Genomic DNA, 18,788 nt, shown 5'->3' on the forward strand with positions numbered 1-18,788 from the left:
GATTTCCTAGAAATAAACCTTATTGCTGCTGCGGAACCCTTAATGGGTGAGTCCAACTCGCACTTGGCCGGTTTTTAATTTTTGCTAAAAAAAATGTTACAGGAAATTCCGAAACCATGATCGGCTTGGCCGACTAGTCGGCCGATTAGTCGGCTGCAAAGAAGCTAGTGACTAGTCAGCTAGTCAGCCAAATTCATGATCGGCACATCTCTTTTATTAGCAATAGTTACTTAATGTTATCAATTCGTGGAACTCGTTCGTGTAAAATAGTTTTAAGCTATGAGGGGCTCAAAAATGGCTGTAAAATGTACTTAGGCTGTAACAAAACTAAGTGAACTTTAGGGTTTGTATGTGTTTCTTGTAGAGAGTTCACTGTGAAAGTAGCAGCGGTTAAAGACCTTTTTTGTAATTTATATGGGCAAGCACCCAAACGTCATGTCACATGTCACAACTCACAAGTTTTCCGATACAAAAGTGGAAAAAATTTTGCTCTTTCAGCGCTGATACTTTCACAGTGAACTCTATACACGGGACTCAATACACACCCAAAAGTATTATCACTTAGTTTTGTTACATTCTGTATAAACTTCCCAGCTGTTTTTTGCTCAGTGGACAGTGGCGCACAATACCGAATTCCTTTGACACACATGAAACATTCCATTTTGAGCATTATCGCGCAGCCACCGTACATTTTTCAGGGATAAAAAGTATCCTTTAAAATAGTCCTCTCTCCCGGGACTCCAAAAATCTCCATGCGTTTCAGCAAAATCGGTTCAGAGGTTTGGTCGTGACGAGGTGACTGACAGGCAGACAGACAGACACACTTTCGTATTTATGATATTCAGTATAGACATACATATCAGAATTCAGAAACAAATTGTATGGATTACTCTCAGAATACAGAATAAATAAAATTTAATCTATATGCTGAGGGACTTCTAAAGCAATTGAAAAACAGAGAGTGATAACTACTCGTCAGTTCTTACTTCTTCGTCAACTGATTTCTCAGCTCGAACTTGGCATGAGATCATGACCCCGCCACATTATAATTAATAAGAACTTGTTTCTTGTGCTTCCACAAGTAGGCTATGCTCGTTCTTATTATTAATAAGATTCAATACGTTTTCACCTTCATACTAATAGACTTATTTAATAAGCAATTTGCCACTCGTCTATATTAAAATGTAATTTACAATTTTAATAAGACATTTCGCGGCAGGTTTTTGGTGCGAGGTGTTGTTTTTGTGTACGGCTTTGCCAAGCACAAGGTTTATATTACGAAGAACTTAGTAATTTGTATGATGTTGGTGTATGCAGTGATATTGGTGCTGTGGGCGGGGTCAGCCGAGGGGGAGGGGCATATAGTGCACGCGCCGGCGGGCAGCATCCGCGGCGTGCCGGCCGCCGATGGCGACTACGTCATGTACCTTGGTATACCGTACGCCAGAGTCAACGCCAGCAATCCCTTCGGAGTGAGTACGCTTGAAATATCGTGACTCGTGACTCGTGAGCAGTTAGTGCATCGTTAAATACATTTTTGATCATAAATGAGTATAATTACTGAGTGAAAACAAAATACGTAATCGATGTAAAATAATCATAGATACTCGTAACTTAAACCCCGCGCCCGTAGACATTTAGATAGCTTAATGAATAAGATACAACCCGTCGCGCCACTGGAGCTGTTGATATATGCCAAAAACATCTGTAATATAATGACTATAAAATTCTTTCAGGAGGTCCTCCCCCACGAAAAATTTCACAATGTTTTTGAAGCTGTCAAAGAAGCGGCGATATGTCCGCAAACCAAGGAAGTGTTCGATGCTACGAAAGACAAGGATACATACGACGGCACCCTCGACTGCCTAAACCTTAACGTATTCGTGCCGAAAACGGTGACAGAAAACAAGGCTACCTATATATTTGTATTCGGGGGCAAGTTTTTGAACGGTCACAGCCTAATGGAGATCTACGGACCGAGGTACCTCGTACGACATGATATCATCGTGGTGACGTTTAATTTTCGAAGCGGCCCGTACGGTTTCATGTGTGCAAACATCCCCGAGATCCCCGGCAACCAGGGTCTCCGAGACCAGTACGCCGCGATAGAGTGGGTCAGGGATAACATCCGGGCGTTCGGGGGGGACCCGCAGAAGCTCACCGTCGGCGGGCACAGCTCCGGCGCCATGCTGGTCGACATGCACCTGCTGACCGACCGGCCCCGGCTGTTCCAGCAGGCCATCCTGCAGAGCGGAGTCGCCACGAGCTCGGCCTCCCTTCGCCCCTCCGACCCGGGGACCGTCGTCGGTATAGCCGGCAAGCTCGGCTTCAGAACTAACGACACGTACGACGCTCTGTCGTTCCTAGCCAAAGCCAATCCTAAATCTGTCGTTAAAGCGACAGAATATGACTTGGAGTACCTGTGGCGACCGTGCGTCGAAAAGATATTTGAGGGGGTCGAGCCGTATATTGCTAAAAACCCGGAGTTGTGCGATGGGCGAAACCTCGATGGATTGAAAGTGTTGGGCGGATTTACGGATCGGGAGAGCTTGTTCAGTTTGTACTCCTCGTATTATGATCCCGTGTTTAATCTGCCGTATGATTTTCGAACTTTTGTGGACGAAAAATTTTATCTTCGGAATGAGAGAGTCCTCCTGGATATAGTTCGTCGTTTCTACGTGAACGACGAGGCGGATCGCGAAATCGTCAAATACAAGATTGTCGATCTGTTCTCCGATTTCTCCTTTGTATACCCGAAGCAGCGGCAAATGTTCAAGTACGCGAGGCACAGGAACACGACTGTGTATATGTACATGTTCTCCTACGATGGTTCCCTCAATAGAATGAAGAATGTTTTGAACATCACAGAAGCCGGAGCGACTCACTCGGACGAGCTGGGGTACATATTCACCATGGGTCATATTTCAGACGCAAAATATAGCAAGGAGCAACTTATGATTGACCGGCTGACCACGTTATGGGCCAACTTTGTTAAATACGGGTAAGACTGAAAGCACACTTGATTTTATTAAAATAATATTAATTCATACAATATCAATTGAGGAAAATTTTGGCGTAATTGTGGTAAATTTCGAAACCTCCGCTCCTGTGGCTATATCGACTATTTATTTCCTTGTACTACTACGTACAAACGATAAAATAAATTAGTAATGAGCAAGCTTGCGTTTGGCAGAGACAATCTAATAACGCTAATTAAACATAAAATGAAATATTATAAAGCTGAAGAGTTGGTCTGTGTGAACACGCATGTCTCAGGAACTACAAGTCTGATTTTTATGTAATTTGACTCATATTTAGAGTAGGCCATGGAGAAGGACATAATTATCACATAGCCTTCTTTTTAGACAGTGTTTCTGGAACCGTCACAGTGGTATTCGTAATTATACTAATTGTCTATCATTTCAGGAATCCAACGCCCGCGAGGTCTGATCTACTGCCAGTGTCATGGCCGCCGCTGACCACCACCACAGCTCCGTGCCTGCGGATAGACACCAACATGACCGTCATTTCTAGACCGTTCCGAAGGAGGATGGCCTTCTGGGACCTGTTCTATGACGCGCATTTAGATGAGCTCCTGATATCACCTCCACAGAAGTGATTAATGAGATCGGTGTCTATTGTCTACTTTGTAAATAATTTATTCAATATTAATAAGAATTAAAAAATAAATGTTAATATTTTTTTAAGTAATAAATATATTTATTTTTCTCACCACAAAATTACACCAATAATGAAAGATCATATTATTTTATGAGTACATGCCTGGACTAATGAATAATTATAATTCGTGTATGATTTTTTTCGATTGGATCCGAATTGGATCCGAAAAAAAAATTTCCAAACACCCATAACACAATAATATTATTATGTAAGTACATCGGTTCAGAATATAATCGACGTTCAACATATTTATTTTACTAGTAAATGTTCGAAGGATATTGTATTATAAGGATATTGTATTATAAGGATAAAGAGGATAAAATATTATGAGTATTGAATATTCAAATAATAATAAGTATTTGTGACGGTGATAACATGTCGGATTTTGGTGGGATTTACTCACGGAGGATTTACTGTATGTGCTAATAGCGCCCTCTGCTCCGATCTTTGCCTAATATTCCCTACTCCTTGCAGCCGATGTTTGCTTATCATTTTCAGGACTTTGATATACATCGCAGGGTTTAATTTTAGGAATTGGCCCACCGCACATATTCAAAACTGCTACTCCTGTGTCCCAAAACCTCTTTGACAATAATTATGATCTCAGTGAGTTTGAGGAATACGTTAAAGCTGCCTTGGGAGTTGGGACCCACGAAAATTTTAATTATTAATCAGAACCACACAGGATGGATAATAATTATTATGTTATAACTTATAACATTCACTTATAAGTATTCTAAACCTAGCGGTAGGTGTATGATACAGTCCTAATGCACTAAACATAGATAACAATAATAATTATCTGATAATCAATTTAATATCCTTTCCTGCGCTGTTATCCGAACTAGATTATCAAATATAAAAGTTTTTTGATAAACTACTTAGTTCCGAGAACAGAAAATAAAATAATTGTTTTACAGTGCACGGCAGAAAGTTACGCGAAAACGCACGGTGAAAGACTGCCACTCATCATGGTGATGAGGATGGTATATTTTTCGAGTGGGGCGATGGCGAAAAGTTGTAGGAGTTTTGTAGGATCTGGATTGAATCGAACAAGGAACGACACTGAATTAAAATAATTAAATTGGGATAATATTATTTCCTGTCTTTGTCTATTAATATTTTTGATACAGAAAACAATAACGGTTTTTTCTGTTTATCAGTTGTGATAACGACAATCAGTATATCTAACATAAAGGCGGTAAACCATTCAGATACTGAACTACTATTAGTTAGCACAAGCGGCTGAAAGTTCGCTAAAATCAATTATCAGTTGTTGAAATAAATAGTCAGCGGTTAAAATTCAAAACTAGTGGCTATAAAATTGAATTTTGCGCAAAATGTGTTGTATAATGAAATATGGATTGTTCGTTACCAATTTGGTTTTCTCTGTAAGTTACCTACTACTTATTTATTATCTTAAGCTTTTGTTATTATTGAGTGTCTAACTGTTTTCACAGTTAGACACTCAATAATAAAAACGTGTAAATAGTGTTGTTTATGTAATGTATTTAAGGTTATAAATCAAATCACTGTAAGTATGTTTTCCTGATAAAATAAAAATAAAATAAATAAAAATAAAATCTTTTCTAACTAAAACATATTTTAGTAGGTGTCGTTTTCCCAGATCTTAAAATATTTTAAATATAATATAGATATTGGGTGAAGAATAAATTTCAAGGCGCGGCGTTACAGACCGACACCCTGTATATAATACTACCTGTTTTTCGCAGACAATCACTATTTAAAGATAAAAGTCTTAGGGTGAAACCAAACGAGCGTCATTAAGTATTGTGAGTTGTGAATCGCAGAATTTCGGCTGGCAGAAATTCTGCTGCATTCAGTTTGATACTAACATAAAGTCCTGTTTGATTTACACGAGCGTAATTTTGTGAGTCATGATTTCTATGAAAAGGATAAGTAATTTAGATATTTACGCGACTCACAACTAACAAATTACGCTCGTTTGGCTTCGCCTTCATGCTTACTGCCGTACTCAGAGTAAAACATTACCTAATTACTTTAAATTTTTGACATGAGCCCCATACATTATCTGTCAAACTCTTCATTATATATTTAAAGGTAATCAATGTCTCCGAGAACGGCGGTTAGAATATCTTTCAGGATTCGTATTTGTTGTATTTTTATATTTCCTGTTTTAGACTTTGCTTTTGTCTATTACATTATAATTAATACGAAACTCATAATTCATGAAACATCATAATATAATTGAAATATTTTAGTGTCGAGTTGTTTATCCAGAAGTTATACTATATTAATATTGAATGCACTAGCTAGAGTCTATACGTTCCGCGCGACTTCGCCCGCGCCAATTAGATATTTCACACACAAATTACTCCATAAAAATATCCTATGATCCTTCACGTGGTCTACTTCTTATCTGTGCCAAATAACATAAAAATTGCTACAGTAGTTCGTGAGATAAGCTCTTTCAAATATTTTCCCCCGTTTTTTCCACATTTTCCTCCTATTATTATATATCTATTCGCTCCTATTAGTCTCAGCGTAATAAAATATGGCCTATATTATAGCCTTTCTCGATAAATGGGCTATCTAACACTGAAATAATTTTTCAAATCAGACCAGTTCCTGAAATCAGAGGTGGTTCCTGAGATTAGCGCGTTCAAACAAACAAACTCTTCCGCTTTTTAATATTATAATATTACGCAAGTGACAGACAAAATAATTATGCAATAATTATTAGTTATTCGCTTATCAGTAGATTGTAAAATACATTTAATCCCTCGATCGTGGAAAAACCAGACACAATCGTGAATCGCTTATCTATTGTTATCGCGGCCGCATGTGGCCGCTTGGGAGTTGAAGCATGGTGGGACCGCACTAGGCGCAACCTGGCGCAACCACACAGAAGCGAAGCGACAAGTGGCTGATTACATAATTCAAAGCCAGTGAGCTGGATTACTGTTGGAATAATGTACTTACATACCTACTACCTACACGGGCACTGGAATACATTGGAATGCAATTTTGCAAAAAAAACACTGGATTTGACTAATGAAATTCGGAAATCGTATGAAATATGAGCTATACTAAAGCCGCACCACGAGGCAACCGCGCTACGCGACATTACTTCTATGGAAGGTGAAGTGTCGCGTCACTCCGTCGCGTTGCAGCGTAGTTAGTGCATAGAGTGCAGCGTCGCCGCTTGGTGCGGTCTCGCCTTTTGACTGCAACTGACGACCAGTGTTGCCAGAGCTGTATGTTCGAAAGTTACATATTGTCATGCGAAAAGTAACATATTAAGGGGAAAAGTAACATGTATTACTTATATATAACTAGCTGTTGCCCGCGACTTCGTCCGCGTGGACTTCAGTTTATAGCGCGCGATGTCAACAAAATTGGTGTCAAAAGCTTTTATAAAAAAACCCTGGTACCCCTTAAATCAATACAGCTGTGCAGTGTGCAAACAATAAGTACTTCATTTTTGTATGTTAAACTTTATATATTATGCCAAATTTTAAAGCTTATTTAGCCCCCCAATTACACAACTTTACCCATAAACTATTTATCATTGATAGGTTTAGCCCCAATTTCACCAACGTCTGTTAGTGTTAACAGCTTGTTAAAATATCCTGTCTTCTCTTTCATTCATATGAAAAACAAAACAGCTAACGTGATACTAATTCGAGCATTAACTTTAACAGTCGTTGGTGAAATTTGGTCTTAAGGTTACGTCACTGCCTGCACAGATAAAGTACTGAGTTATTTAATACCGTAGAATAGATATAACAATCGAAAAAAATCGAGACTTAAATGTAAGATGATACCACCTCTTATAGAAAGACTTTTGAGCAAGCGTCAGCGCGATGTAGAAGACGCACGGCGCCATCTATTATGAATTTTTTGAACAAATTTACGACCCTTACAACCCTTTTTTCCAGTAAAAAAGTAGCCTATGTCCTTTCTCAGGCTTTAGACTATCAGTATACAAAATTTCATTACAATCGGTTCGGTAGTTTTGGCGTTTGGCGTGAAAGCGAGACTGACAGACAGACAGAGATACTTTCGCATTCATAATATTAGTACAGATTATGTGCACACTGCACAGCTGTTTTTGGGTATTTTGATTAATTAAGGGCCGCGCTACACCGGAATGGCAGCGGCGAGGCGAGCACTTTCAGCGCTGCCATTCCGGTGTAGCGCGGCCCTAAGATACCACTTACCAGGGTTTTAAAAAGTTTTTAAATTTGACACACATTTTGTTGACACCGCGCGCTATAAACTAAAGTCCACGCGGACGAAGTCGCGGGCAACAGCTAGTTATGAATAAAAACAATAATATATAATAAAGTAGGTATGATTAGTTCTGTTATAATAATGAAAAAAAAATAAAGCGCCATCTGTTTTCATATATTAGAATTAAAATGTTGATTGCATTGATATATTTTCTGGATGGAATATAGGCCAACACAACACACTCGAACTCCTTAGAAATGCAGTAGGAGTTCTATAAGATAAGATAGATTGATTATTATTATAGCAAGTGATAATATTATTAAACATAATATTCTAACGTATTAAAAACTATAAACAAAAACATAATAACTAATAAGTATGATTAGTTCTATGTTCCAACGAAGTAAAAAAAAAAGCGCCATCTGTTAAATCGTATTAGAACTAAAATGTTCATTGCATCGCGTCGATATATTTCTGGATTTTTTATAATATTATACATAAAATATATTTAAGATTTTTGAAATATTATTTTAATACACATCCAAGACCCAGGAACATTGAAAACTTTTTGTTCCGCCTGCGGGACTCGAACCCAGGACCCCCGGGATGAGCGCTGGCCACGCGCAATGCGAAGTAATTTTCATCGATATTTTCATGGAAATAAGATATTTTCCCACATCAAAATGTAGCCTATGTCCTTTCTCAGACTCTAGAATAACTGTGTACAAAATTTCATTGCAATCGGTTCAGTAGTTTTGGCGTGAAAGCGAGACAGACAGACAGACAGACAGACAGACAGACAGAGATACTTTCGCATTTATAATATTAGTATAGATAAAATGCCGGGGGGGGGGGGGGGTTTGATTCAGAATGCACGACTACGAAACATACTATAAATAATATAGAGATGAACTGAAACAAGATCATTAAACAAAACTTAAAACTAAGGTGCGACAAGGCTTTAATTAAATAAACGTGGGCAGGGGCGCTGCTGATAAAGGAGAACTGTCAAAAATGGCGTTTTTGTATGAAGGCAGCGTTAGTTCCTTTTTTGCCACGTTCATTTAAAGCCTTGTCAGCTGTAACGACAAAACTCAATAAAACTTAGTACGTTCCGTTTTCGCATTTTTGGTTTCAAACATCTTTTTTTTTCAATTAAGTACCAAAAGGAACGTTAAAGTAACATCTTTAGTCATGTCACATGAATGTAACATGCAAGGGTCAAAAGTAACGTAAAATGTTACAAAAGTAACATTCTGGCAACGCTGCTGACGACAAAGATGAGGTATAGGTCATCGCACATAACACTGTCTCGGCGACAACCCTACTTACATGAGTATGGCATTTAATTCTCGGCCTTTAATGTAGTGTACGGACTAAGGAGTGATAACAACGCGGTGTAAGTGAGAGAGCGAGCTTATATTTCCATTTTTTTAATTATTAAATAAGGGGGCAAACGAGCAAACGGGTCACCCATGGACACTCGCAACATCAGAAGAGTTGCAAGTGCGTTGCCGGCCTTTTAAGAGGGAATACGCTCTTTTCTTGAAGGTTTGCAGGTCGTATCGGTCCGGAAATACTGCTTGTGACAGTTCATTCCAGAGTTTTACAGTGCGCGGCAGAAAGTTACGCGAAAAATGCACTGTTGAAGACTCTATCGGTTGTATCAGTCCATGTTTAATATCGAGGGGGGTGCCTTTGTGTGTTTGCTCTTGCCCCGAGTAGATTGGAGCGCAGTTTTGCCCTCCCCAGAATACGAGGGGCAGCCTGGACGTCCACGTTCAGTTCCAGGGGTTCCTGAGCATGGACGTCCAGAGAGGGATTCTCCAACGCAGTTGGTACCCTCTTGGGGTAACAAATTGTTTTTCAACTGCGGCATTTCTAGAGGGGTAGGGGATTGGGCCTCCGGTAAACTCACTCACTCGGCGAAACACAGCGCAAGCGCTGTTTCACGCCGATTTTCTGGGAGAACGTGGTATTTCTCCGGTCGAGCCGGCCCATTCGTGCCGAAGCATGGCTCTCCCACGTATAAATGGCAATTCCATGGCAAGCTGAAAGTTGGACGGGCGAGTCGGCGCAATATGTTATGATTTAAACTGCACAGTGAGGGATGTTTGGCACTATGTACTCGTAGCCGTAGGAGCTACTCGTATTGTGTTCAAAAATCTTTTATATGTCACAAAATAGATTCCACATGTCACAATATATCTGTCATATGTCTGTCTGACACGACATTTGACACGAAATACCCTACCGTCCCTCTGGTGGCAAATTATTTACTTATTTATTAAAGTTAATTACAACGGGTTACCCCAATTACAATAATTAACTACAATCTTGACTTAAAATTAAAACTTAAAATTAATTATAACATTATTACAATAAATACACAAATTAAATTAAATAGTAATACAAGAAACCCTTTCGTTCTTACATTCACAAAATCTTACACATGCTCTCTTCATATCCAACCACTTATCAACAAACACATCACATTCAGGATTGGCCGACAGAAGGGCGTTGAGCAAGTTTAGTGCTTGGTACAGCGGGGACTCGATACAGCGGGAGGATGATAATGTTACGAGCAACTGGGTTCGTTAGATTTGGAGAGAAAGAGCTGCTGACTTTCTTGAAGACTTTATTCACAAACACTAGGTCACACAAAGCACTAGGTCCAAAACAATAAGCACTATCAGTCTATCACTGTCCTAGGTCGTAGCCAAGTCGTAGGTTTCACTGGATCATTCATTATTGATCACTTGTTTTCACTCCGAAGTCGCCTTGAAGATCGCTCCGATTAAACTGAATTACCGGCCTGACTGTCTGCGATGACTACGGGCCGGATCGAATATTCGCATTAGAATATTCTGGAACATCCCAGAATAAACCCGATATGCGTATGGGATATTTCTAGAAAACACTCGTAGGTATACCAAGCGTCATCTACTATCGATTTATGTTGCCTGTGTTCCCTTGGTAAGTTTCGCTGGTCCGACGCTAGATGGCACCACGTGTCCGTAATAATCATATATATCAACAACCCTCATTCGGCCACAGTAGGCACACCCTAATGTAGGATCTATATTATAGTTACCGTTCAATTTCAGTTGGCAGGCCTCGGTCTGCTGGGGCTGGGCATAGCCGTGGTAGTGCAGGTGACCGAGCTCACGGACCTGGTGCCGGCCGGCATCACCACCATCCCCATAACCCTGCTGGTGGTGGGCGGCTTCATCTTCGTCACCGCCTTACTGGGCTGCTGCGGCGCTATACGGGAGAACAGATGCTTCTTGATGCTGGTGAGATGATTATGACGTGACTAATGTTTATAAACGGTCGCTGTTAAATATATTATTTGTACTAAATCATATTTATATTTCCAGTTATGAATGCAGTCTTGTTATAAATGATCGAAAGAATCATTCATAGCTTAATATGTAATTATTTTGTGGGATACACAAATGCTTAAGTAACAGACTAACAGCGCCCAAATGTTACGCAACGGTTTGTACTACCAGTGCACTGGGCCAGATTTCTTCGGCGCCCAGGGTGCTGGTAGAGGTAAAAAGCGGGCGCCTGTGACGACCCTTTTGTCCGCCTTACCTTTCGGGAGTACCAAATATTATTGAGAACGAGTTGATTCAATTCTCGGTTGTTTCTGGGGAGTATAAAATAAAATTAAAATAAAAAAGCCTTTATTTGACCAAGCTACAAAAATTCTTATCAACTAAGTATTAACATAATATTTAAGTATATTACTTTTTAAACTAGATCCCCGGATTCGGTAACGGCCTCCTCCAAGGATGACCACTTTTATCTGTCTTGGGCTATTTGCCAATTGCCACCAATTTGTGCCAGCGACTTTTTTGATATCATCGTCCCATCATATGAGAGGTCTTCCTCTCTTTCTTTTTCCTTTAGGTCCGTTCCATCTGGAGATTTTGTAGGTCCATCTATTGTCATCTAGCCTTGCTTTAAGACCCGCCCATAGATTACTGGGCTGGAGTAATGCCTTAATATTCGTCGTTCCAGTACGCGATCATCATCTTCGTTCTCGCGGCGGGTAAGACGTACGTGGCGGTGGCCACGTGGCGCGCGGTGAGCAGCATCAGGGAGAGCGTGGTGGAGTGGCTGGGGGACGCCTTCGCAAACCCTGAGATGAGGGAGCCCTTCCATGTCATGGAAACTGCTGTGAGTACATACGGAACTGAACAGTTCGGCCACGCAACTGTCGATGTTATAAATATAATAAACTAAATTACATAGAATTAGAACGTATTTTGATATCGCTGCTAAATGACGCCCGCAACTCCGTTGCGTCAAAATATTCGTTTATCGCGCGATAACCGTACATTTTGCAGTTGTAAGCCGCGATCTAGTGCACATATAATTTGTATGCTTAATAACTCAGTGGCGTATCTAGTTCAGGTGCTGCGGGACTACGGGGGCGGCGGCCTACGAGGGACCCCTGCCCGTTAGCTGCTGCCCCGACGACGTCGCCTGCGGGCTGGCCACCGCGTACGGCGGGTGCAATGACCGCATCGGCACATTCGCCGAGACCTATGGACAGGCTATAGGCGCTGTAGTTATTATTGTTATTGCTGTTGAGGTGAGATAAAGATAATCCTATTACTATATAGATGGAATAATGGATGGATGGAAAAGATATAAGGATAAATGAATGGGTAGCCGATAAATATACTTTTTGATATTTTAAATAAAGAAGCGCCTACGCTTATTTGTCATGTACCAGCAGACGGAATGCATGTCCCGTTTTCGGTCAGGCGCTGATTAAAATAATATTCCATCAGATATTGATTTTTAAATAAATACAAAAATACGCACGGCACTCGAGGGCCTGTGCGGTAAAGATATTGCATAGCATTTTCTATCAACCTATGCAATTATAATTCGCATACGTCTAGTCACAAAGTCTGGCAAGGCCGTTGAATAGCTAATTATTATTACACTTACATATTAAGTAACCTTTATTTTCTTTTGCAGTTAATTTTGGCGGCCTTCACAATTTGTTTCTGCACATCTATTACAAAAAGTTCCACTGCGAAAGTCTAGTACTATAGCTCTATGACTCCACTCTACCTTATTTAATATGTCCTATTTAAAATAAAGTAATTTGTATCAAAATAAAGAAAGTAAGTAATAAAATATACTTACATATTTCTAAAAAAAAATTTTTTTTTTCTTCAACAATATACCCAACTAAAATTTTATGAAATTAGTAAATTCTAGTTATAGTCTGAATGATATTTTAGCATCTAAGATAATCAATAAGAAGTTACTAGTGTGGCGGTACCCACAATTCGCCTAACATTCCTGCATCGCGCTATCGAAGTTTTCTGAGCGCGTCGCTATATATACGACAGCTGAAATGTATCACGCGGTCTCCGGCCTGACCGAGCATAACACCTCGCTCGGTCGGAAGATCTTCCTTTGGCCGCCACGCACTTATCCCCACATTGGTGACCCTCGACAGAACACGCCTCCTTCATCATCATCACTCCCCCCCCCTCCACACCGCGCCAGCCAGCATCGCCTCATCGGGTACATCGTCCACTAGTCGCAACTCGCAATGTACCGCGGCCTGGGCGACTCCGCATCGGCATCATCGGGCTTTCTCAGTACACCGACCGGTCAGCAAGCAGAGCACATCTCTCCTGGTCAGCACGTAGCATCGGCCCCGCACGGCAGCTTATCCGACGCACTGGATCCCGTGCAGCAGCTTACAGTTCCGACTCACTGGGACTCACTGCAACAGTTCCGACTCACTGGAACTCACTGGCACTGGCGACTCAAGCGACAAGACTTCAAGATTCGACCTCCGGTCTTCGGGGGGGAGTGATGTGGCGGTACCCACAATTCGCCTAACATTCCTGCATCGCGCTATCGAAGTTTTCTGAGCGCGTCGCTATATATACGACAGCTGAAATGTATCACGCGGTCTCCGGCCTGACCGAGCATAACACCTCGCTCGGTCGGAAGATCTTCCTTTGGCCGCCACGCACTTATCCCCACATTTTTACATAGACTTAGTACAAATCACATTCATCCAAGTACATATACTTCAGACAAATTTTAACTTAGGTACTTATACCAACCACATAAGAATCACTTTATAGGATACTGAGGTAAAATATAACTGGACTTGAAAAGTGCATATTATGAAACATGAGTGACGTCAAATGCCGAGTGGCGACCATAAAGTTAATATACCTAGCGGAATAGAGAAACAAAGGCTTGAGCAAGAGAGATGTCACTATCAGTAACACTGCGTGGTAAACAGAGACGTGTGATACATGGCAGCAGCAATCATTTTTCGACGTCCAGTCGGCACGTGCCGCACGTTGTCCATATTTTGATCTCATAGAAATCATGTTCAATCATGCTTGTGTAACGGCCGTTCCCAATATTTGATCTATCTCTGGTTTTGCCCTACTAGAGATAGGAATAGCTCACAATTGACATTGTCTCTAATGTCTAATGTGAGTTATTCCTATCTCTAGTAGGGCCAAACCAGAGATAGATCAAATATTGGGAACCGCCGTAAGTGTATACGTACACACGGTTTCGTTTGACTGCTCGAGATTGTTGCTCTATTCCGCTAGGTATATTAACTTTATGGTGGCGACCTCCAGAGATAAGATACTGTATCATCTAGGAAACACTTTACTGCAGCCATGGCGATATCGTCATCATCATTCCACATGATTCATTGGAATTACCAGTGAAATGATCTTTACCTAATTGACTTTTCAGTACTTTCGCAACATAAAGGCTCTCAACTAAAATTGAACAGTAACTTGTGGTTATGTGTGAACTGCTTATAACAAATCCATACTTCCATACTAATATTATAAATGCGAAAGTGTGTGTGTCTGTCTGTCCGTCTGTTTGTCTGTCTGTCTGTTACCTCTTCACGCTCAAACCGCTGAACTGAAACTGAATTTGGCATGGAGAAACTTAGACTCCCGGGAAAGGACATAGGATACTTTTTATCCCGGAAAATGTACGGTTCCCGCGCGATAAACGATTTTACTTGCAATGGAGTTGCGGGCGTCATCTAGTTTATAATAAACTAATTTCAAAATAAATTGTGTAAATAAAAAAAATACTCAGCCTAACACTCACATTTTCTTATACAACCAATCGATCACGAGTTATTACGAATTACAGAGGAATATGCCCCTCTACAGTTTCGCAATCTTCTATAAGTATAATAATAATATGTATTTTGTCCATCAAGGACACTGATTGTTCTTGTTAGTCCTTGATGAACAAAATATAACAAACTTCATTTTACAGAATTTCCATGAGCTTCCGTGCCTCGTCTTACAGCTTTGACTACTTATAGTTTACCCCCAAGCCTTCCCAAGCTGCACTATTAATAAAAAGTGGCCCTTGATGGACAAATGAGACAAGCTTAGCACTTAATTTTACAGAAATTCCATGAACTTCCGTGTCTCGTCTATGGCTATAGTTTACCCCCAAGCCTTCCCAAGCTGCACTCTTAATCTATATACATCTATATACATATAAATAAAATTGGAGTGTCTGTTTGTAAAATGAAAGAACCGTTTTTTACTACACGCATATGAATCTATATACCCACGCTACATACACCAAAACAACTTTTGTTACAATTTTTGTCTGTATGTCTGTCTGTCTGTCTGTTTGTTCCGGCTAATCTCTGAAACGGCTGGAGCTATTTTGCCGGGACTTTTTTTTGGAAGATAGCTGATGTAGTAAGATGTAACTTAGGCTACTTTTTAACCGACTTCCAAAAAGGAGGAGGTTATATTTTACTTTTTTCATATTTGTTATTGGACTATCCCATCTTTGTTATTATACTATGTCGACGCGGACGAAGTCGCGGGCAACAACTAGTAAAAAGTAAATTTGGCACTGCCAAGCTGATGATGACTGCACTAATGCACTAACAGTTTTAAAATCAGTTCGGAGTTGTGGTGCGTGCGGCGTGCCACATACGCATAACTGTATGACAGCGGACAGGTTCTCTCACACGCGGCACCATTATGACACCTGCTAGGCGCCGCCCGGTCCGAATCCCGGAAGAAGTTGGTGTTTTTGTGACAAGGAGGCGTCCATTAATGGGTATTGTCCAAAAAAAACACAAGTACTTTTTATATTTTTTTTCGTTAAAATAGGGTATTTTAAGAATAGAAATATATAGGGTATTTTTAAAGTTTCGCTCTGGTGTCATCATCGGCCGCCAATTGACCTCTGCAGTATGTTTTTTTCCTTTCAATCTTATTTATAATGGCTGGTTCGCAAATGCAAGTTCTCATTATGTGAAAGCTGATACGAAGCTTACCAAAAGTTCGAAACGTAATATTGGTCGAATTTATTGCTAATTTAACGCCATTGAAGGTCAAACAAAGGTTAAACATATTTGTTCAAAAATATAAGTAACTAACGGGTATTTTTTCGTTTATATACAGAAAAACGATCACTGACCTTATCCCTCGAAATTTTTTTGTAATGAGCAAAATTAAAAAAAATTGGACAATCCCCACTGCGTGAGGCAATTTTGAGAATTTTTGTCCAAATCTCACGCGAGATTTTTGAAATCTATGTTTTCGCTGTAAACGTGTTGATTACATTATTAAATGATGATCTCCAGATTTGGCCATATTCCAGAAATAATTTTTCACACAATTTTAAAAAGTTTTTTTTTGCTGGAAAAAATTACGAGATACTTATTATATTATATTTGCTACGGCCTAAGTGAAATTAGGAAATATTTAGCGAGATATAATGCATGAAAACAAACTTCAGTTTCGTGCTACAAGTAAGTAGGTAGGTACTAAACCAAAATAAAATGTCCAAGTAATTAAGTTCCAAATTAGTGGCAATAAAAATTTGTAACAGTACAAACGCAGTTGACAATCAATGTACCTCAAGTAATATTTAGCCCTTATGGCAATAGCTATAAGATCGAAATCTGGACATTGAGTTTTTCAACGACAGAACATGCGTCAAGTGACAGCCATATTTGCTAAAGTGCACTGAGTTCGTTGACCGATAATGATCTCGTCATATAACAACAGAGTATGCATGTACTTAAGCATAATATTTATTTTTCATACAGTAAGATATTATCAGGGACGTACTATATCAGGGGAACGTAAAAGCTCTCTACATGTATCAGAGAAGTTCATTCATAGACAGATGGCGGGCCTACGTAGTTTGGTCGGGTTATGTCAAACCCAGCCGACATATTATTGCACCTCAATGAATTGACATGATTCGACCTGATGACGTAGAACTGTCAATTGCCGATGAATCAATTTCTTCGAAGTTTCAATGGTTTTTTTTTAATGAAATAAGGGGGCAAACGAGCAAACGGGTCACCTGATGGAAAGCAATTTCCGTCGCCCATGGACACTCGCAGCATCAGAAGAGCTGCAAGTGCGTTGCTTGCCTTTTAAGAGGGCATAGGGTAATAGGGGAGGGTAGGGAAGGGAAGGGAATAGTTGAGGGTAGGGAAGGGAATAGGGTAGGGGTTAGGGGATTGGGCCTCCGGTAAACTCACTCACTCGGCGAAACACAGAGCAAGCGTTGTTTCACGCCGGTTTTCTGTGAGAACGTGGTATTTATCCGGTCGAGCCGGCCCATTCGTGCCGAAGCATGGCTCTCCCACGTATAAAATCTATCTATCTACTATCTATCAGAGAAGTTGATTAATATGCAAATCGGGGACCTAAGTAGTTTGGTTGCGTTACGTCAAACCCAGCTAAGTGCCGACAGATCACAATTAACATTGAATTGACATATTCGACCAAATAACGTTGGTCTGTCAATTACATAGGAATCAACTTCCTCGATGATCAGAATATTATTGTATAATCAATGCATAATATAGTAGTACAATACACAATACAGATCACAGGTGAAGAGTGGACCCAGTGGACTATAATATGCCATCTGGGGCCCGTGTCAAATTCGTGGGGCCCTAGACAATGTAAAAAAAAATCTGAGCTCGTTTTCTTGGGCCAGGGGCCCTTTCAGTCCTGCCATTATACTTTTTGTCCCGGAAAATGTGCGGTTCCCGCGCAATAAACGATTTTAATCGATTTATCTTATATCTTTAAACGAGCAATTTTTAATCGATTTATCTTATATCTTTAAACGAGCAAAATTTAAACGAGCAATATATAATTGGAATCTCGGAATCGGCTCCAACGATTTTCATGAAATTTAGTATATGGGGTTTCGGGGGCGATAAATCGATCTAGCTAGGAATCACTTTTAGAAAATGTCTTTTTATTCGTGCTTTATCGAATACCGAGCAAAGCTCGGTCAAATAGCTAGTATAATATGGTGTTTAAAACTGCGACATCTCTACCTATTGTATGTCAACGAGTACCTTAACTTTGTCACTTTAAATACTTTTCTCTCGAAATGAGCATCGCAACGGTTTCTCGCGAAAACTAAGGAGGCTGTCGAGTGTCGGTACACATTCGTATGGTAATTAGCAATAAAATAAACATGTTCGAAATCGTAACGGTCCGCGTCCGATATCATTTCGACTGGATTTCGGTAAAGGGGACATCTGAACCAACAGCTACTGAAGTACATCCGTACTAATATTATAAATGTGAGTGTCTCTGTTGTTCGAGCCCAAACCGCTGTACCGATTATTCTGAAAGTATGGAGATACGAGTACCGGGATAGGACAGAGGATACTTTTTATCTCGGAAAAATGTACGGTCCCCGCGTGATCATTGAATTTTGGCGCAGCGGAGTTGCGGACGTCATCTAGTAAAGTATAAAATAAAATCATTAATCAGATACAGAGAAACTGTACAAACAGCTAAATAAAACGTTGTAATATTGTTTTCACAACTACAAGC

The 18,788-nt window shown here is 40.1% G+C and overlaps 2 protein-coding genes across 2 annotated transcripts; both read left to right on the top strand.

Annotated features, from left to right (window-relative positions):
- Positions 1-1,301: 1,301 nt before the first annotated feature.
- Positions 1,302-3,621, top strand: LOC121735055 (acetylcholinesterase-like). The gene is made up of 3 exons (XM_042125721.1): positions 1,302-1,472; positions 1,737-3,001; positions 3,427-3,621. Exons 1-3 carry the CDS (start codon positions 1,302-1,304, stop codon positions 3,617-3,619), a joined length of 1,629 nt encoding a protein of 542 aa, XP_041981655.1. The 3' UTR covers positions 3,620-3,621.
- A 1,270-nt stretch (positions 3,622-4,891) lies between these two features.
- Positions 4,892-13,035, top strand: LOC121734905 (tetraspanin-9-like). Its single transcript, XM_042125536.1, has 5 exons — positions 4,892-5,072; positions 11,007-11,195; positions 11,929-12,087; positions 12,320-12,505; positions 12,901-13,035. The coding sequence occupies exons 1-5, from the start codon at positions 5,022-5,024 to the stop codon at positions 12,967-12,969; spliced, it is 654 nt and encodes a 217-aa protein (XP_041981470.1). The 5' UTR covers positions 4,892-5,021; the 3' UTR covers positions 12,970-13,035.
- The last annotated feature ends 5,753 nt before the right edge of the window (positions 13,036-18,788 follow it).

Source organism: Aricia agestis, chromosome 16 (genome assembly GCF_905147365.1).
Source record: "Aricia agestis chromosome 16, ilAriAges1.1, whole genome shotgun sequence".
NCBI lineage: Eukaryota > Metazoa > Arthropoda > Insecta > Lepidoptera > Lycaenidae > Aricia > Aricia agestis.